The 21,094-nt window shown below is 55.1% G+C and overlaps 1 protein-coding gene across 2 annotated transcripts in view; it reads left to right on the top strand.

Moving 5' to 3' along the window:
* KCNN1 (potassium calcium-activated channel subfamily N member 1) overlaps positions 1-21,094 on the top strand; it is a 50,790-nt gene that overhangs the window by 26,480 nt on the left and 3,216 nt on the right. For both annotated transcript variants that reach the window (XM_054013638.1, XM_054013636.1), the window contains exons 4-7: positions 1,543-1,961; positions 15,543-15,684; positions 16,207-16,317; positions 16,615-16,742. In XM_054013638.1, coding sequence (XP_053869613.1) covers positions 1,543-1,961; positions 15,543-15,684; positions 16,207-16,317; positions 16,615-16,742 — 800 coding nt within the window. The remainder of the gene's footprint in view (positions 1-1,542; positions 1,962-15,542; positions 15,685-16,206; positions 16,318-16,614; positions 16,743-21,094) is intronic.

The following is a 21,094-nucleotide window of genomic DNA, read 5'->3' on the forward strand; positions in this document are numbered from 1 at the left end:
TGACAGCCAGAGCCCCACCGCCTGGGGCCGAAGCACGTAACTGAGTTTCACGCGGCCCTCCTGATTAGCCGAATTTTTGATCATCCGATCTGGCCTCGATCCCAATTAGATCGGATAAACGGGGTGCCACTGGACACCGGGGCCTTTACAGTCATTTATACTTGTCCAGAGACCAAACCACAACCCCTCTGGTCTGGTAGCGTTTTACAAATCTATAAATACCAGATTTACACAGGTATTTGGGCAGCTAAAGACGCCGACAGGAGCTTAGGGGGGTTTCCAGAAGTACGTAAGCGAGTGAGGTGCCTACCCTGTTAGGGGGATTTTATACATTCCTGGGTCTGTTTCACTGCAGACTCTGACTCCGATGCTGCCTCTAATCTACACCCAAACCTCTGGCCTGAGTTCCGTGGGAAGGTTGTTTAGCTGTAGTTGCGCTGAGACATGGTTACTGGCGGGATAGACAAGCAGAGAGAGGGGCCTGAGTAGGGACCGCCCCACTCTGCCTTGACAGAGAAAGCCAGCAAGCTCTGTGCAGCCTGTGTGAGTGCAGGGGAAGATGGAAAATCCCCACAGCAGGCCCTGGGATGAGAGCCTGCCAGCCAAGCTGACGCAGAAGCAGATGTGCGAGCAGTGGCTTTGGGCTGGGTGATGCGTGCAGTCATTACTCAGCCGAACAGCTCCGGCTGTTGCAGGCGGCACATGGGGAATGCATCTTCAGGCAGGGCTTCAGCCTGGCCGTTTCCAGTGCCGAGTGGGCCCCGGAGAAGCCTGGCAGAGTCCCAGAAGAATAATGCAGGGCTAAATTGCTCTGAGACGTCCCATTACAACTTTATTATTGGCTGCAATTATTGCCGAGAGCCACATGCGACCTGCTGCCGGTGACGGGGCACAGGAGAAAAACATCCCTTGTTCTATGGGCAATACGAGCCCTCTATAAATCCTATTGCATTTAGAACAGGGTTCGTTCAGTTACCCATCTCTCCCCTTCTGCCCTGCACAGCTGGCCCCGGGGGCGTGAGGGAAAGACAGGAAGGCCCTTGTTATTATTTATCACCGGTCCAGGCGGGTGTCGCTACAGGACTGGATGCCTGGTCTGGTGGGTAGGCAGCGGCGCCAAGAGGGGTGAGTTCAGTTCCCACCTCTGCAGTGACTCGCTGCCTGATCTAGTGCATCAGTTCCTGTAAAAGGGGGAGAACAAACCTTCCTTTAGCTGCCTGCTCTATTTAGGACAGGAACTGTTCCTGGCCAGGCGCTGAGCTCAGCTGGGGCTAACCACCTACTCCTTGGCTAGAACCTCTCGCCACCGCTTGTATTGTAGCGGCGCCGGGGAACCCATCTGAGCCCCAGGCCCTTTGTGCCAGGCGCTGCAGTGTGAGAGCGGGGAAGGGGCTTGCCCCAGGCCAGCCAGCGGGGCTGGGCATAGAGCCCACGGGCGCTACCCCACACCACCTGCCAGCTCCTTGCTAGCTGCTGCTGGGCCTTTCGACCCATCCTACAGCAACCCCCAGCCTCTAACCCCCCTCCCCTCTCCCTGCCCAGCTCTTCATGGTGGACAACGGGGCGGACGACTGGAGAATAGCCATGACCTACAAGCGGATCTTTTTCATCAGCCTGGAGCTGATGGTGTGCGCCATCCACCCCATCCCGGGCCAGTACCTCTTCACCTGGACGGCCCGGCTGGCCTTCACCTACACCACCTCGGTGGCCGACGCCGACGTGGACATCATCCTCTCCATCCCCATGTTCCTGCGGCTCTACCTGATCGGGCGCGTCATGCTGCTGCACAGCAAACTGTTCACCGACGCCTCCTCCCGCAGCATCGGCGCCCTCAACAAGATCAACTTCAACACCCGCTTCATCATGAAAACCCTCATGACCATCTGCCCCGGCACCGTGCTGCTGGTCTTCAGCATCTCCTCCTGGATCATTGCCGCCTGGACGGTGCGCGTGTGCGAGAGGTAAGGGCTCCTCGGGCGGAGGGCGGGGCAGGCTCTGCACACGGGCCCTTTGGAGGGGCTCGGGCCCTCCGGGACATGGCGCTGAGAGGCAGCTGGAGACACGCCAGGCTCTCTTAAATAGACCAGAGCTGGGGACCCCTGCGTATGTGATCCCCCCACCAGTAGAGGGAAAGGGCCCTTTGGTTGGCTGTTACCGGCTTCAGCCGTATGTAACACGGGTCACCAGCAGGGAGCGAACCCACAGCCTCTGGGTGGGAAAGCAACCTCCTGCCTGAGCTAAAACCCCAGCGGTAGCTGACTTATAGGCCACTGGGCACGGTCTGGTCATTGGCAGCTGACAGTCCCACTCTGTTACGTGAGCCGAGCAGGGCCGCCCAGAGGATTCAGGGGGCCTGGGGCAAAGCAATTTCGGGGGCCCCTTACATAAAAAATGTTGTAATACTATAGAATACTATACTTTCGTGGGGCCCCCTGTGGGACCCGGGGCCTGGGGCAAATTGCCCCACTTGCCCCCCCCCACTCCCCCGGCTCCTCCTCTCTCTCGTCCCCGAACGTCTCCGCAGATGTGGGGAGCAGCGCGGTGTCACCAGCCGTTCCCCTCCGGGGCTTGTTCGCCCGCTCAGTCCAGCCATCTAGCGGGTGGTCAGCCTCGGGGTCAGACTGAGTCTGCTGGGCGGGCGTGACTCTGTCGTACCTGGCGTTCCGCCGACATGATCTGTTATTCGAACGGAGGTGGCACCTCGGCGCCCCAGCGCTGTGAGGGGCAGGGGCCTTCCTGAGCTCGTGCTGGGGAGGGGGCAGGGCTGGGAGCCGATCCAGAGCGAGTTAAACACGCCAGGTGCTCTTGACCTAAATTAGCTCTTCCTTTCTTTGCTGTTTCAAAGTAAAAGCCACTGAAGGTGCACCGCTCCCTCCCCACGGCCCCCCTTCAGGCGGCGCAAAGGGGGCCCCCCCTCATGCTTTGCTTTCCACTAAGATGAGCTTCTGAGCCCCAAAGCTAGTTGGAGCCGTCGCCCTGTCCTAGGATTCCTCCCCGCTTCCCTTCCTGTCCTCCCCACTCCGCCCCCTTCCACCTCTGGTCTCCCCTTCGCCACCAGGCCTCTTTGCCCCCAGCTTGGCGTGTCGCGGTGCCGCTGCCAGACGCAAGGGGGCACCTGCTGCACCCGAGGGCTCCCCCTTTTCCCTACAACCAGGGGTAAGCTCAGGTTACCTAACCCTAACCCTAACCCAGGCCGAGAGCTCTCAGGGTGACTGGGGGGTGGGAGTTACAGTAACCCACCTCGGCCATCTCAGGCACACCCGTGGGCCACCGCCTCAGGCAATGGAGTCAGTGAAATCAGCGGAGCTGGGATCCTAGGGGCCAAGGCCAGGTTGATTTACACCCGCTGGGGCTCTGATCCCATTGACTCCAGCAGAGCTGGGCCGATCGATACCAGCAGGGGATCTGGCCCTTTGCCTCCTCTTTAACTTGGGCGGATCCCATCGAACAGGGAGCAGGTCCCGAGCTCTGGCTTTTAAGGGAGCGGGCGCCTCGTGCCTGACGCGTGCTCCTTCAGCTGCAGGTCGGAAGGGACCCGAACGGTGTGCCTGGGGGTGTGCGTGTGCTCTCTCCTCTCCTCTGCTCTCCTCTCCTCTCCTGTCTGCCACTTCTCCGCTGCACCGGGACTGCTCATTAATCTGCTCTTGTTTTCCCTCTCTAATTGCTATGCTGCTCATAGGGACAAACTGTGAGTCTTCGTTCCTAGAAACCACTAGCCCCAATCCTGCACGGGGAGCTGCCTCCTACTGCCGAGCCTTGCGCCTGCCAAGAATTTAAGATTAGCTGCAGCTGGCGGGGTGGGCGGAGGCGGGGATCCAGTTCATAGCAAAGGGGCCGTGAACCTTGAAAGCAGGCTGGAGCCCTTCCACTTGGAACCTCTGCATTTCATTGTGATGGGGGCAGGTGCCTCCGACATTCTCCCTCCCCTCCCGCCCCCGCTAGTCCATTCCAGGTGCGCCCAGAAATCCAGCGCCACTTCTTCCCTCGACCTCTCCCTTGGGAAGAGTTTCCAGGCGTGGATTCCTCATGCTTTGCCGTGGGAGCCATTCCATCCCTGCCAACCTCAGGCCAGGAGCTGGGCCGTTAACCCTTTAGTGGCAGGACTCTGCTTTCCTTGGCATGGCCAGGTGGGAGGAACAGCCACGCTCTGGAGGGAGGAATCACCTCGGCATTCATTATCGCCAGGCCTCCACCGCCAGCAGCGTGATCTTTCTGTGCGTCAGAGTCCCCGGCCTTGGGGCAGGGGGGGAGTTTTTCATCACGGGCCCTGTAGAGCCGTACCCCTAGGATCGGAACTGCAGCATCCCCACAGGCGCTCTGCCCGCGGGCTCAGATGGAGCCAAGCTCCAGGCCCCGGGGCCAACAGGGCTCTAAGCGCCGGGGCTGGGCAGCTAGTTCTCATCAGAGCCGGCCGCAAGGGACGCAGGCGTCTCACCCAGCTCCCCTCCGCGGCACTGGCCCCTCTCTGTGGCCTGGTCTACAGTTAAAACGTCGCTCAGGGGTGTGAAAAACGGCACCCCCCTGAGCGCTGACCTCGTCCCTGGTGTAGACGCGGCTGGGCCAGTGGACGGATGCTTCCGTTGAATTCGCTAGCGCCACTTGGGGAGATGGAATTCCTGCCGCAATGGAAAACCCACTTCTGTCGCTGGAGCGAGTGTCTGCGCTGGGGGTAGCCCTGTGTCCACCGGCCCACGCCCCCTTCCGGTGCAGGAGTCGCTGCGATCTATATGGGTGACTCCTCACAACCCCTCCTGGGAAACAGGTTGTGAGCATCATCCCCATTGTACAGATGGGGAAACTGAGGCATGGAACGAGGCAGTGACTTGCCTGAGACCACACAGGGAGTCAATGGCAGTGCCAGGAATAGAGCCCAGAAGTTCTGGATGCCAGTCCGCACCAGCCTCTCTGCTGAGCTGCAGTTCACTGCTCGGGCAGGTGTGATGAGTTGTCAGAGCTCAGCGGGCAGGATGACGTTTTTAAGTGAGAGAACCCGGGGTTGGCACTAAGGCCAGGGACCAAAAGACCCACAGACTAAACTCCCTTCTCGCCCCATGGAGGTGAGGCCGATTACCTACACGGTCCAGCGTAGCGGAGATCTGCCTTCCACTCACCCATGCCGTACCACCTTGGTGGAGGACCCCGGCCCTGAACGATGCCAGTCCTGCCTCTCTCAACAGTCGCACAGTTGGATTTAAAATGCTTTTTGCAGGATAAAAGAAAACAATGAGAGGCCGGTGCGAGGCGTCAGGGAGGTGGAGAATTCCCTCCCTCAGCCCTGTCCCGTCGGAGCTGCCCACGCAGGGGGGCCAGCACCGAGACCACAGGGTAGGGTGGGGTCAGCTGCAGCAGCTGTGCTCATGGCAGAGGCGAAATGGCTATTAGTGTCCGGTTATTAGCCTGGTGTCAGTGAGGAGCGAGTAGCAGTGGGGTGTGAGCGCCACTCAGGCCTTAAGGAGGCTCCCGGACCCCGGGGTTCCCTTTAGTAAAGGAGGGGGGTTGCAGCGCTGCTCTACTATTCTGTGCCTCTCAAAAGCAAAAACTTCTGCTGTGCCAGCCCTGGAGACCGGAGCAGAGCGGAGCCAGCTTTGGCAGAGAGAGACCCATCCACGTTGCCCTGCCGCCGCATCTCAGCCCTGACCCAGAGGGGAGTTGTCTCCATGGCTCTTGGGTTCTGGGCCAAGGCAACCAACCAAATGGCTAATTGATGCCAGTCAGGGCTGCCTGTCCTGGGGAACTGGACTGAGTCCCAACCATCTTCCACCTGGATGTGTATCAACCACCACCCAGAAGCTGTTCCTCATCACTGCTATTCAGTTGGATTTGACCTGGCATCCTAGAGGAAACCTCAAAGCCCTGCCGTGCTGCAAGGCGACTGAGCCACCCGGCCTCCCTGGCCAAAAGGCCATTAAAACAATCACCCACCAGCAAGATAATGACCGTGCTCCCCTACTGCTTCCAACAGCCCAGCGTGTGAACAGCAGCTCCAGGCTATGCTCTGACCAGCAGGGCACTGGGAAAACCGGGGGCGCTCACCCCAACATTTCACTTGGGTTTTTCCTATCAAACAGACACAACTGATTCAACTTGGGTGAAAAATCACCTCACTCCCACCACTGGGAAATCCTTCTAGTCGTCCTCTGCATCCTCTGCTCTATCCCTTCCGTTTCTGTTCGCCTCCTCTTCCCTGTCCGTTTCACCTCTTTCTCTACCCCCCCGCAGCCTCTGTTTTCCTCTTTCTCCTCCCTCGGGCAATCCCTCTCCAGCATCACTAAGTGGAAGATCGAAGTTCAAAAAGGTTCCAAATTCTGCAAAGATGGCATTCTAGAAAATCCAGATGGGCAAGATTCTGGATTCAAGAGATTCTAAAGGAGCTGGATCCAAGAGGTTCTAGAAGAGCTGGATCCAAGGGGTTCCAGATTCTGGATCCAAGAGGTTCTAGAAGAGCTGGATCCAAGGGGTTCCAGATTCTGGAAATAAGATACAGATGATCCTCTGGGTGGCTTGTCTCTAAACTATATTTCTCACCAGGGACAGGCTGGCAGCTCTTCGGAGAAGGCCCCGAGGAAGACAGGAGCAAGCATGGCGGAGAATGGAGCAGTGTAACCTTTTCTCTTTTAAGCCCCGCTCAGAGGCTGCTCAGGGTCCAGTTCCACCATGTCAGAGAAGTGTCCCTCTCCCCCGCCTCTCCCAGCCCTGCTTGTCAGCTGCCTCTCTTGTAACGTTGTGTGACGCTACCTTGGGCTGCACCAGGGTGCCAGAGGGAAATGCCACGCAGCTGAATTTAGTGCATTGCATCTAGGACATAATCGGCGTTTCAGTGAGTGAGCAGGGCAGCAGGGCAGTCTAGCAGGTAGAGCAGGGGATTGGGAGCCAGGACGGCTGGATTCTATTTTCAGCTCTGGCCCTGGCCTGCCATATGACCCGGAGGGCAAGTCACTCCCCCCCCCCCATCTCTCTCTCTCTGCCTCAGTTGCTCCCCTTTAAGGCTCCAGACTCACTCATGGTGCTGTGTAGTCAATTACTCCACCAACCCTTGAGTGGTTATTACGCACCAAAATAAAATGGAGCATTTATCCTACTGACAGATTCCTAACATTCCCCTCGCTCACACCAATAGTGATTGAATTTGAAGCTCATCAATACCCCCTGCCTAGCACTTCACGTCCAGGCTAGATATTAGGGTGATGGGCTCCAGAGAAGTGTCCAGGAATAATTAGAGCTGAGGAAATTAGTGGGGAAAAAAAATTCTTACTCAGATTCCAAAGCAAATTTTGAGCTATGCCCGTTTGGTGTTTGCCTTCCCCGAAGGTCTGACCTCTTTGGCTTCACTAGCCCGGATCCTCGTGAAATGGAACATTAAGGTGGAATATTAGCCAAGAGTGAATTCCCAACGAGGGGCTCAGTTCACCATTAATCCATCTCTTGTGCAGGGGTGCACAGACCACCCTTACCTGTGGTCTGTGCACCCCTGGGGGGCTGCAGACTATGTCTAAGATTTCCAAAGGGGTCTGCCCCTCCCTTCGAAATGTTTTAGGGGGTCTGCCGCAAATGAAAGAAGGTGGGAAATTACTGCCCCAGGGCAAAGGAGGGCTGTACAAGGCTCCCAAAACGAGGTGGTAACATTCTGCACCGGTGAACAATTCATTGAACAATTAGCGGGAGATCTGTCAAGGCGGGAAGCGTAGGTCAGTGACACAAACTGTCCAATCACAGGCCAGAGAGGATACCAGGTGACTCTCTGAAGCATTCTCCCTGATCCACAGATGAAATTTACGAACGATGAACACGGGTCAGAATCTCACGCTCTCCTATTGAGTCATAAATGGAAGGGAACCAAAAAAAAAAAGGTAAAATGTGTTGCATAAATGATTCATTACAAATCATTCACACGGTGCCAATTTATTACATGACGCTCACGCTATGGGTCACAGGCTGTGGTTTCCATAAAGCAAAATGAGTCAAGCCACAGGTGGTTCCATTTCTTACAACGTGGATGCAGCAATAAAACCTGGAAAAGAATCAAGACAATCGACAGCAGCTGGAAAGGAAACATTCACCCCTCGTTATTTATAGAATGAATGAGGGTTTGGCTAAAATGTCTCTGAAGGCCTTTCTCTCAGCTCGGGGTCTTTTTTGCCGCTCAGCATTTCTCCATCTTTAGCAGCGCAAGTCAAATGTCCCGGGAGCGATCCCTGCAATCAGGAGGAGAATGAGGGCTAGAGGGAAGGGGAAAGGCAGAGATGGAGGAAGACTCTGCATTAGGGCCAGGTTTTCACCTGCTGTGCGTAGTGCAGGGGGCCCCTTAGAAACCGACTCAGTCGCATTCAAACCAAGTCAGTGAGTGGGCACTTCTGGAATCCTTTGCCCCACAAGGGTGACCTTCATCTCTGGGCAGAGGCTTAGCATGAGGCCTGGGCACTGCTTAAGTCCCACTTGTGCCAAGGGGTGTAAGCGGGACTTAAGTGGTACCTAGGTTTTGGCCGGATCTCTGGCCAGGCCTGAATTTTTCCCCCTATCATGTAATGCCCTCTCACAGTGGCTGCTTCCTCCTGCAGCTGTCTCTAGCGGGGGTCAGCTCAGGAATTATTCTTTTAAAAGAACGTAAGGTCTTAACTTAGCCCCACTCCACCGTCACCAAGTTAGCCAGCTGGGGAGAGAGGGTGAAGTTAACAGCTCAGTGTCTTCATTCCAGCTTCTCCTGCATCCGTTCATCGATCCAGGCACTTACAGGAGACCAACCTGTTACACCAAGGATTTTTTTTTTACCCATAATGCTTCACCACATCATCTCCTTTCCGCCAACAGATGAGCAGTATTTTTCCCATAGTGCTTCACTGCTGCAGTTCCCTTCCCCACTGAGGTTCCAAGCCAAACTTTCAAAGGTTCACTCGATCCTTTCTGCAAAACCCCCTTTTGAGAGCGAATGCATGAGACGGGGTGGGGCAAGGGCTGGGAAGGCTGGGGCATGTCTGACTGTCGGGATCTGAATGGGGTAGGGGGGTCTGTCTGAGGAACGCAGCAATCCTAAATTCCAAGTCTCCTGTTGCTTGAATCTGATTTCTGACTGGTTTGGGGCTCTCTCTTTCTCTCTCTCATTCTTTTTCCTTTATTTTTGTTTTGAGTTTTACATTCTCTTCTCTCCTTTTCCCCTCCCCTGCATGCCTCTGGAGCCCTGCTGCAGAACTTTGACAAGTCTGGCAAGATCTGCAACACTGCTCAGTGCCCGTTATTTTGGATTGGGTTTTTACCACCCCTACCCAGCCTCTTTTTCCCTTGGGAGCCCTGGGTATTTTTCCTCTTCATTTTCGGGGTTCACTTTTTTCCCCCGGTGAAATTTTGCGCTCAGGGTTTCAAGGCCGGGCGGACATCTCAGACAGAAGCATTTGGTGTTAACTCATTAGATGCTGGTTTCAAAAGAACACCGCCCTGGAATTGTCTCTCAGTGCTGAGATACAGTTGGGCAGGAGAGAGCTTCAGAGCCCTGCTGAGGTGGAGAAAGCCACCCTGCCAGTCCCCGGTGCTATTTCTGGTCACTGGCTCCTCTACAGGCTCAAGTAGCCAAAGACGGGAAGACGTTCATTTCACTATGGATGAAATTCAGCCTGGTGCAGAAGCCTGTGTGAGTCCCATGCACCACTTAAGTCCCACTTAAGCCCTTAAAAACATGGCTTAAGGCATGTCTACGTCTTGTGCTGGCTCTCTGCACAGTAGTGAATTTCACCCCACTGTCCGTTCTCACCCCCACTTCCTCCCACTCCAATTCCAGCTTTGGCAAAAATGATTGCGACCCAAAGACATCAGCCCCAACAAAAGTGACTCATGGAAGTGAGTTGAGAACTAGTGGGCCAACGGCAACAGAAATCAGTGGCAGGGGAGGTTTTCCTGCACCTCCACTGCAGAGCTTTGACCTGGTGGCTCACAAAACGCTTTAAAACTCTAGGTTGTTAGTTTAAACCCAAGCAAATCAGCCGTGGCTTGAAAGTAGCTATCCCCTCAGGGCTGGCTCGTAGCCTTTGGATACCGAGTGGGTGGCTCTCAGGTGCTGAAGTGAGGAGAAGCCAAAGTTCGGAATCTTTGTCCAAATTTGAACGTGGTTTCTGTTTTCTCTGCGTGGCTCTGAAATGTTTGGTTTTGTGCTGCCTTTATGCTTCCTGCTGGGACGCAAAGAGCGCCAATCCCGCCAGCAATGGCCACTTCTTGTGACGTTTCCCTCCAGAAGCAAGAATCTCAGGAAATTATGTACAAGAGTGTGTTCTCCTGAGACCTCAGGTACCCAGATACCACGATGACGGGCGGCCTGATTACAAACTTAGCTAGGTAGTGCTACCCAATTCTGTAGCTTCAACTGGTTTGTGTGGATTGGCTGACTCAGTATCTGACCGTTTTGATTGGCTAGAGTTTGAGGACTCCTGGGTTCTATTCCCAGCTTTGCCATCAACTCACTCTTTGATCCGGGCTTCCCCACCTGTGTGCCTCAGTTTCCCCACCTGTAAAACGGGGGATGTTGCCTACTTGATGGGGCTGTTGGGAGGTGAAATTAATTTCACGTGCTTTGAGATCCTTGGAGAAAAGATGCAGAAAGGCCGAATTATTATTAATTGATCCCTCAAGGTCCTTGGGAGACTTAATTCTCTACTGAACTTCGCAGAGGGCACAGGTAATACGCGAAGCACTTTCCTTCACCTTCATACCACCTTTCAGATGTTTTGCTCTCCCCCCTCTGCAGATTTCTGTTGTCCCCGGTTCAGACCCATCCGCAAAATGTCATGGCTAAACCGCTAAGAGGTTGTATCAGGTGCGAGTTTCTCCCCCCTCTGCGAATGCCGGAATAGAATGTCCCCCATGACAGAGGCATGTGGTTGGCCAGCTGTGTCATACATGTGCCTGGCATCTCACTTACATGCCACATCTGTGTTCTGCACACGTCGTCAGGTTGATTTCTAACACACCCGGCTTCCCCCCTCACACCTCGATGGATTGTTCCACTGTGCAGTCGCTGTGTAGATCTCCTGTTCCCAGCGTGAGCCCCACATGGTCATGGGGGGGGAGGGTCTGTAAACCGATGCTCTAAGTTGCCATTTATCTTCATCCAACGAGTCAGCCACACCCAGGTGCTGCAGTGCGGGCTGGCTGAGCGAACACAGCTGGTCACTCTGTGTCGATGTCTGAACAATAGCCTCTGTCAAACTCACCTGCAAGGTAAAAGGGCAGGTTCCAGGAGTGATTTTGGCCTCGCGATGTTAAATTGCAGAGAGATTGTTACCCTGCAAACGAAGAGGGGAAAGAGGCCCTTCCCCATCTGCTGTGCTTATGGGGGAATTCACTCCTCTACACAAGGCTAAGGCCTTGATCTTAGCTGAGCAATTCAGAGATTGAGACCAAGGCCCCTTTAGACCTGTCTGGAGGTCTAAAGGGGCCCTACAGTGGGCATAAATGTAGTTTAATTTACCACGTAGTGTCAGGAAGAATGGAACAGAAAGTGACTGGGTACAGTAACGCTAGAAAGTACCGCGTGTCGCCAGAGAGCTGAGTCTAGAGAGCTGTGCCTAATTATAGACTCAGAAACGTTAAGGTCAGAAGGGACCATCGTGATCATCTGGTCTGACCTCCTGCACATCACAGGCCCCAGAACCTCACCCACCCACTGCTGTAATAGACCCCTGACCTCTGGCTGAGTCACTGACGTCCTCAAATCACGGTTGAAAGACTTCAAGTTACAGAGAATCCATTTACACTCGTTTAAACCTGCAAGTGACCCCTGCCCCGTGCTGCAGAGGAAGGCGAAAAACCTCCAGGGTCTCTGCCCCGGGGGGAAGTTCCTTCCCAACCCCAAATAGGGGGATTGGTTAGGCCCTGAGCATGTGGGTCAAGACCCACCAGCCAGACACCTGGGAAAGAATTCTCTGTAGTAACTCAGAGCCCTCCCCAGCTAGTGTCCCATCACCGACTCTTGGAGATATTTGCTGCTAGCAATCACTGATCGGCTACATGCCCTTGTAGGCAGTCCCATCCTACCATCCCACCACAAATTTATCAAGCTCAGTCTTAAGGCCAATTAGGTTTTTTGCCTCCACTGCTCCAGAACTTCACTCCTCTGATGGTTAGAAACCTTCATCTAATTTCAAACCTAAACTACTTGATGGCCAGTTTATCTCCATTTGTTCTTGTGTCCACATTGGTGCTTAACTTAAATAACTCCCCTCCCTCCCCGGTATTTATCCCTCTGATGTATTCATTGGTTTGAGTTTTCAAGGGTTTGAAATTGAGTTTCAGTTTCAAAGTTCTACCCACGTGGCTTTTGAAAGGCATAACTCCGCCCCAGCTTTGCGGGAAGGAGCCGTGTAACTTTCCCCAAACCCGGGCTGTATTGAGTCATGTTTCAGGTTTCACAGGGAGGATTTTGCTCTGCTCTCAGAGCCGTCCTTTTGAATTGCCTGACTCTGTACATACCTGACATTTGAACTGTCGAGTTGCATTTTGGGCGGCTTCTGTTCCCTTTTAATTACGCTGGGACAAATTCTGACCTCAGTGACGTGAGTCTAAACCCAGAGCACCCCCAGCTGACATTAGAGAAATTACTCCAGTTTTGTTGTGCCTAGAATCTGGGCCAGGACTCCTGAGCAGCCACTTACAAGTGAAATTTCAACAAATGGAGGGAGGTGAGCGGCCATTCCCAGCGACCAGCCTGAACCCCACCAGCAAACCTTATCAGGGAGCAGTGCTGGGCAGCCAGCTATTAATGCAAAACCACAGCTCCAGCGACCTCCAAAGAGACGCTCAAGTCAGCGGAAGACCTTAGCTGCCCCCTCTTTGTCTTACCTTAGTGCCGATTGTCATGTTTTAAAACTCAAACCCCCAGATGGTTCTTGTTTGAAGCGTTGTTTGCATTTCCCGTACCCCTAAAGTCTCGTCAGTAGCCAGAGTGTGTCACATTGACAGCGAATGGCTCTTTCGTGCCATCTAAAGTTTGCAGGGACATTTTCCGAAAGCATCCATCTTTTAAACAGGTCCAATCCCTAGAGTCTGAGGCCAGGTGAGACCATTGTGATCATCCGGTCTGACCTCCTGTCTAACACAGGTCACGGGTGGTGAGTGCGTGTAAATGAACACATCTGTGTGTGTGCACATGCACACACACTCTGTCTCTGTCTCACATACTGGCGCACGCAACCGTGTGAGCCTTGAGCAACCTGCGTGGGAATTCTGGCTGAGGCAGGACCAGGGGATGGACCCGCATGTGTGAGTGACAGAGAAAGAGAGAGCCCCGGGAAGGAGTCTCGTGCAGCCGTTTATAGCAGTGAGTGTGGTTGCAATGGAGAATCAGGCCTCTGGGTGGGTGGGTGGGCGTGCACACGTGTGCGAGAGCAGTCGTGTGTCACGCTCACACCATGGCGTCGAGCGAGAATGCTCATTCACAGATCTCATCGCTCCAAACTATCCTGACCAGCACCGTAGACCAGCTGCTCTGTCTGTGCCCGCTGGGCTCTCTGGGCTCAATCTCAGCTCAGTTAAAGGGGGCGATACCTCAGGGAGATGATTACAGCTCCCTGAGGCTGAGCCATCTGGCCCCAGCGCACGCTGGAGCTGTAGGGGACCAGCTCTAAACTGAGCCCTGTGGAGGGTCAGGTCAGTTCTTGCATCACCCCCCCATCCGGTCTCCCGGTTTGCTCCCCCGGTGTCACCTTCCCTGGCAGATCATTCCCCTGCACAGGAGCGTCCTCCACTGGCCTTTGCCAACTGCTTTCATCCCACTGTGTACTGCTGACGTAGCCCCTGGGGAGTCCAGCCCGCCGGATCTGCACCCTTCACAGGCCTGCAATTCTCTTGTCCCTCCACAGGAGCAGGGAAAAGCCCTTAGGTCAACCTAGTCCTTAGATCAGACCAGCACCAAAGCCAGGGGCAAGCTAGACAGCAGCAGGATGCTGTTGGAGAAGCTCTTGGCTTGTCTCTGTCCAGGAGCAGGACACGTGCCGAGAGCCGGCAGTGGGGAGAGGGGATGCAGAGCTCGGTAGGGTGCCGTGTCAGGGTCGTGTGAGGACTCTCTGGGCTGCTAGGTCAGCTGGCCAGACCACTAGCAGCTATTTCACACCCCGATCCCAGGCAGGTGCCAAGGCCAGGCAGGAAAACCCTGTATAGCTCCAGGCAGCGTCCCCGGCTCGCCTTTCCCATTCCAGGCCCCAGTGGAGGTTTCTTGGCAAAATGCCTCCGTCGCACTGAAAACACTTCGCCCCCTTGACGTGATGTGATGGCTGCAGATGTTTCTCTTTTCAAAGAGGCGCCGGGTTTTTAAACAGATTCCATCTCCCCTGAGCTGAGACCTCTGAAATCTGACCCCGCGTGCGGCTCTGAGACCAGGGGAGGGCCCCCCTGCAGCCCCGGGTGGAATTTTGAACCCCATTCACAGGCTTGAAGCAGGGGATTCCGATGCAAAGCCCTGATTCGCCAGCGCTGCGATGTCCAGCCGTCGCCATGGAGCTGCGTGGAAAGAGAGGCAAGGCCTAGTGGCTAAGGCATTGGGCTGGGAGCCAGGAGGCCGGTGTTCTGTCGCCCGTGTCCTCTGGACAAGTCAATGAGGGTGAAATGAACCTCTGGGCAGAGGGACCAGCACAGGAGGAATCACCACCAGAAGAGTCACCGTGCTGTCCCTCTGCCCAGGGGTAAATTACCTCTCTGTGCCTCAGTTTCCTTGTCCAACGCGGGGCTCCTGACACACTCCTGTCCCACAGGGTTGGGGAGGACGGATTCATTTGTGTTTGTAAAACCCTTCGGCAAAGGCTGTAGGCTGGGCTATGTAAAGGCGTCGTGGACTGCCCGTGGGATCAGAGCCCTCGCTCCTTTGGCTGCCTGGACAATCGCAGCAATAAGAGCGGAGTGTTATCACCCCATTGCCTGCAGAGACAGTAGAGGGAACCCGACAGCAGCGAAGCAGCCCCGCCCAGATCCTAGCAGGTGTGAGCCAGGCAGGAACGTGCACAGAGAGGGCGTGCCAGGGGGTCCCTAGCTCAGATCGCAGCTTGACGGACGCACCCCTCCTCAGCTCCACGGGGAAACCCCAGACAGCCTGGCATCCGGGCGGCCAGGAACAGAGCCTCGGCAGCGCAAGAACTATAAATCTCAGCAGGTGGGGATTATGAGCCGGGCTCCGCTCCCCTGTGCACTACTTTTACACCACTGGCTTTATTCTTATAAACCGTATGTGTTACGGTCGTGCCTAAGGCCCAGCCAGGAGGAGGAGCCCTGTTACGCTAGGCGCTGCACAGACCCAAAGCAGTGGCCAGCCCCTGCCCTGAGGGAGCTGCCAGTCCAAATAAGGAGTTGCAGGGTTGTTGCGGAGCAGAGATTCTGGCCTGGTCTTTTGCAATCAGACAGAAGCCCTCTTGGCCCGATGCAGAGCCCTGTGACAGCCCCAAGCTGTGGCCCTTGTTGGATTAAGATCTGATGAGTGACTCTGAAATGCTCGTGTCGGGGTGTGCGTTGGCACTGGTGCCGGGGGAGGGAGGGGCCGGATAACCCTTGACCTGTGTTTCATTGCCCCTCGGCAGGTATCACGACAAACAGGAAGTGACCAGCAATTTCCTGGGAGCGATGTGGTTAATTTCAATCACGTTTCTCTCCATCGGCTATGGCGACATGGTGCCGCACACCTATTGCGGGAAGGGGGTGTGCCTGCTCACTGGAATCATGGTAAGCCCAAGAGGGCATCCCGGCTGCATAGAGAGAGCTGAGCGAAAACCCGCTCTGCAGACATAGAGGCTATATTTCTGCTTTTCTAACCACCCCTGCTTGGAGTTTGAACCTGCAACCTACAGCACAAAAAAAAGCATTTACCTCTATGGCTTGAGCTAAACAGGTGACTCCCTTAGCTAGCAGCAGTAGTAGGCTCTTATCCTCTTAGAAAGATGAGCCACTAGAAAGAGACCAAGAGACATGTTCTCCTAGTGAGGGTGAAATACCCCATTGCTCACTCCCTGCTGCCATGAACAGTGCAGGCTCCCATGGCATGTTCCCGGGGTACCTGCAAACGTTTCGGGTTTCAGTGTGGTCACCACCCGGTGCCCCTATGAAAAATCTAGCTGGGTGCTGGCATCTCTTCTCCAGCTCCCTTGCAGGCACACGTCTGGCCTCCCACTGGTCCTAGCAGCCTCTTTCCTGGTAGCCCGAGTTCTGCTTTCTCTTACCCGCGCCCCTTCTTATTTCGGTCCCCAGGGCGCTGGGTGTACGGCCCTGGTTGTCGCTGTGGTGGCCCGGAAGCTGGAACTCACCAAAGCTGAAAAACACGTGCACAATTTTATGATGGACACACAGTTAACGAAGCGGGTAAGAAATCTCTCCCGCTCCCCAAGCCTGTTCCTTCCCCATTGCCCCAATCTCCTTCGCCCCGCAAATCCCAGCTATCGCGTTCGGGGGGCGGGGGTGTGTGTGAAATTCAGCCCTGGGAAACTCAGGATTCTGGGATTCCCAGGGGTGGGGCTGAAGGGAGTTTTATGTGGCATGTAGGCTTTGTGTTAGCCGCCCCACCCAGGGTGAATTTCCCCCTGCAAGTTGGCTCAAAACATGATCAATGCCCAATCTACACAGCCCGTTGACTACCGTATTTATTCCTGTTTCCCCCAGGTGAAAAATGCTGCTGCCAACGTACTCAGGGAAACTTGGCTCATCTACAAACACACCAAGCTGGTGAAGAAGATCGATCATGCCAAAGTTCGGAAACACCAGCGTAAGTTCCTCCAAGCCATCCATCAGTAAGTCCAACACCTTTACCTGCTTCATATTTGGTACCCGCCGGAGTTTCCAGGCCGTGAGGTTGGGGGAGTGAAGGGGATGGGAGGCAGGAGTGAAAACGAGCCAATTCACATTTTTAACATTCCAAAATGTGAATGAAAAAGGTTGAAATTTTGAGGGTTTTTTTTTTAAATTCTGTTGAGAAAATGAGAAAAAAAATTTCTTGTGGTTTCAAATTTTAACATCAAATTTAATCAAAATTTCAAATTTTGCCCCCCCAAAAATTATGTCAAAATTTGACGTGGCAAAATTTCATGTCAAAATTCCAAAACTTTCCCATGAAATTTGGTCAAAATTTTTTACCCAAAAGAAAACACAATACAATGTTTGCCAATTCCTTCATTTCCATTTTTCAACCAACTTTGCAGGAAGTTGAAATTTTCAAATTTCAGCAAAAAAATCTTGTCCAGCTTTTGAATTTTGATGGAAAATTTAATCTCAGTTTTGAGGAAAAAATGGGGACAAATATGGTTGACATTTCAATTTTGTGAAATTTTCAGCAATTTTGACAGATTCCTACAAATTGCCTTTTTTCCCTCCTGTTTTTCCAACCGACTGGCTGAAACTTTTCAAATTTTGAGATTTTTGACCCAAAAAGAGAGAAAACAATTTCTAAACATTGTCCACCAATTTTTTTTTCTTGGTTTTCCGTCAGCTCCATTTAAAACGACTCCAGTCGCCAAACTTAGGATCTCAGTTTTTCACCATAAAAATCTCTCCCTCCCTCCTGACTCAAGGGGAATTCAGCTTAGAATAGTTCCCCCAGGACTCGTTTGCAAGCTTTTGGGTCCTCTAGAAATCTCACGGATGAGTCCAGATTGCCCCTTCGTGCTGCGGAGCGCTAAACCACTTCAAAGCCCAATTACAGCCAAGATGACGCTCTGCAAACTACCCCACAGGGTACCAGATTTATCCTCTCTGGGCCTGTGGACTCCCGAGCAGTGCATTGAATCGAGCTTTCAGCGGTGCCCGCATCCAGGCCCCTATTCATCAAGTCACTGCAGCATGTGCTTATACGCTTTGCTGTCTCGGGGCCCCCACTGTAAGAGGAACCATCTGCACTCTCCCTGCCCCGGCGCCATCGTGACGGGCCACCATCAGAACTCCGCCAGCGACGCAGAGAGCAGAACTGGTGCCGACTCGCTTTCCCGGGGCTGGAGGGGCTCCGCGGACTGATGGCAGCAAGGACACCGGCGTGATGCCAGGCAAAAAGGTCCCTCTTTGTCTTGTCTTGCTATTGCAGACCGAAACTGCCAGCAGCCCCTCAGCGCCCACCAGCTTCCATCCTCCTGGGCAGGGCTCTGCCCTGGTGTTGCCAGGGGCTCTGTGTTATCGTTGGCTAGTGCTGCTTGTTCCCCTGCGGTTGGGTGCAAAGTTCCCACTGGACCCGGGCAGCCTTTAGTGCCCAGGAATGCCTGGAGAGTCCGGGTGCCAGGCCCAGGGCTCCAGGGGAACATGCCCAGCCTACTGAATTGGGCATGCAGGCTGCAGGGGCCCTTTAAATAACCAGCCCCAGCCCCAGCATAGGAGCGCAGTGCTAGGGCCAGCGCGGTGCAGCCAGGGAGTGCCGCGGTGTCATCCCTGGCTCTATCGTCTCCATCCATCGGGGCTGAGAGAACCGAGCAGCGTAAGACAGAGGCAGCGCGCCTGTGGCTGCCCCTGGCGTCCCTGCTGTGTGGATAGAGGGCTCCATCTCTCATGGGCATGTGGGCCCATGCTCAGTTCTCACCCACCTGAGCATGGGGAGCAAACAGGGCGTTCGAAGGGCAGTAGGTGGAAATCCAGCCTGCAGGAACCCAGAGCGGGTCCCATGAGCCCAGGTGCCCCATGTGAAAAGGTCCCCATGGGCCTGGGTGCCCATGGGCTGGGCACACGCTTGCATGGGATTTGCCCCCCGCCCCCGCCTGGGTGGCCAGTTTTGAAACTCCGGCTCTGAAAAACAAACCCCTTCAACCCTCGCTCAGGGTCGGTCGGTTGGTCTGTCTGTTCTCTTTGGCAGGGGCGAGGGGGAATGAAACCCCGACGTCGGGCACGTCGCCGGGTCTGCAGACTGGCTTGGCTTTTTTTCATTGTTTCCCCATCGTGATGCATCTCGCGTGTCCCCCTCCTCCGCAACACACCCACAAAGGCCCCCATGCTGCACAGAGATGGGGGAGGGGGAATTCGGGATGTACCTGGAACACGACACTGAACGAAAGGGAAACCATTGGGAAGAACTGGGTGGGTTGGATGGGTGCGTATAGGGATGGATGGGTGTATATGCAGATGGAGGGAGGGAGAGAGGGATGTGTATGGGGATGCATGGATGGACCAAAGCCCAGGCACCAAGAGAGAGCTATTTCAGGGAAGAGGGGCCTGGGGTTTTACCCACCCCACGTGGACTTGAGGGGAGGGAAGGGATCTGGGGCAAAAATCTGTCTGGGGATTGGTCCTGCTTTGAGCAGGGGATTGGACGAGATACCTCCTGAGGTCCCTTCCAGCCCTGCTATTCTATGACTCCGTGTGTGTAAGAGAGAGATTGGCAGACTCTTGGGCACTTCCCAGCCACTCTGCACTTGGGTGGATGGAGCAAACCCCCCCCCCCGCCCCTTCACCCGAGGCGTGACCCCAAAGCTGGTATAAATTGACTGCAGCCAGCAGTCCCCGGTAGCTGCGGGTCTGGCCCGCAGTCTTTGCTCCAGGAAGTTTTCCCCTCCCCACCCATCGCTGGTGTCTGCACGCCCCCCCGCCAGCCCAGCTGTGCTCCCGGTGTCTCTGGCCAAGCCGAGCGTTTAGGCTGCTGTGCCCAGGGCGTTCCCTTGGCAGGGGGAGGAGCAGCAGCGCTGACGGCCACGCTGCCCACTTAGGTTTGGCCCCGCCAGCCCTCTGTCGTGGGGCAGTGGGGCCAAACCCGAATGCACCAGGGCTCCCCGCTGGGGGCCTGTCTGGGCCACCCTGCTACCAGCAGCCTGTCCCCCTTCTCAGGGCTTGGGAGTGACCCTGCTCGTCGGCGTGGACGAGGCACAGGGGCCTGTCCCGGGGAGGGAGCCATGGGGACTGATGGTGTGTACCACTTCAAACATTGCTGGGGGCACCCCCCACGTGGCAGGACTCCTGGGTTCTCTTCCCAGCTCTGCCAAAGATTCTCTGGGTGGCCTTGGGCATGTCCCTTCCCCCTCTGTGCTTCTCTTTCCCCAGCTGTACACGGGGATGAGTCTTGTCTAAGCCCCATGTTTAAACAGTTCCTGTGCATAAAGCACCTAGAGAGCCCTTATAGTAACTATCCCTTAGAGACGGCAGCAGTGGGTGCCCTGTCTCCACCCTATAACGCTGGATACTGGCACCAAATGTCCCAGCACAAAGGCAGCTGGCAGATGGTCTTTCCCACAGATAGCCATGGCAGGCGGGCTGGTTTGAGCTCCGAGCGCTCCCCGTCCTGTTCCAGTGACTCACCCTTTGGCATCAGAAATCCTGAGACCCCTGGCCTGGCGAGCTATTCCCACAAGGTCCCAGAGCACTAGAAAGTGGGGGTGACCCGATTGTCTTTCCAGAGGGTCACCCCAAAGCAACCATGTGGCTGGACGAACCCCAGGAGGCCTGGAGTCGCCTGGCCCCCTGCTAAGCCTCTTCGGCTGGGAAAGAGCGAAGCTGGAGATTTTGTGGGGGTTGCAGCATTTCCACTCCCGGTGCCTGGGTCCTTCCTCGCCAGTCCCCCGGCTGATCAGCGTCCGTTCTTTTCCTGAGTTCCCGTCCCTGCCCCCGGGTTCATTTCATCAACACGTTCTGGTTTTCACTCTCCACCCGCCCCCCAGAAATACAGCTCTGTCCTCTCGAAATCTCTAGCACCGTGACCTCAGCGGTGGAGCCCTGACCTCAGCCCGCAGCACAGGAGGAATTTTAAAGGGCCGTCACCACAGTCCGGGATCGAAGCCCTGGGGAAACGGGCAGAGGAACCTGGGGAGACTTTTCCCCCCAGTGGGACAAGGTGCTAAATGCAATCGGCTTTGTCAGTTTCCAGATCTGTGCAAGCGGGCTGGGCCTTTGTGTGTGAAGGGGTGCGGGGCTCTGGGGGGGAGCAGGGCGGGGCAGGGGGAGGGCACCGGCTGGCGTGACAGTGCGTGTTGACTGTCGGGTTATTAAAACGTGCTGTGTTTTGTCTTTGTTTTGCCCGATCCCTCCAGAGCTCAGAAGTAAGTCGCCTCCGTGGAGCTGCCAGTCTCTCGAATGTGGCCTTGTGTTGTGCATGGTTTTGTTGAAACGGAACATTTTGGCCATTCAGACGCCCCCAAATCTACCCTGTGAATCCATGTTCTGTCCATTGCCCAGGGGTGGG

This window comes from Malaclemys terrapin, chromosome 24 (assembly GCF_027887155.1).
Source record: "Malaclemys terrapin pileata isolate rMalTer1 chromosome 24, rMalTer1.hap1, whole genome shotgun sequence".
Taxonomy (NCBI): domain Eukaryota; kingdom Metazoa; phylum Chordata; order Testudines; family Emydidae; genus Malaclemys; species Malaclemys terrapin.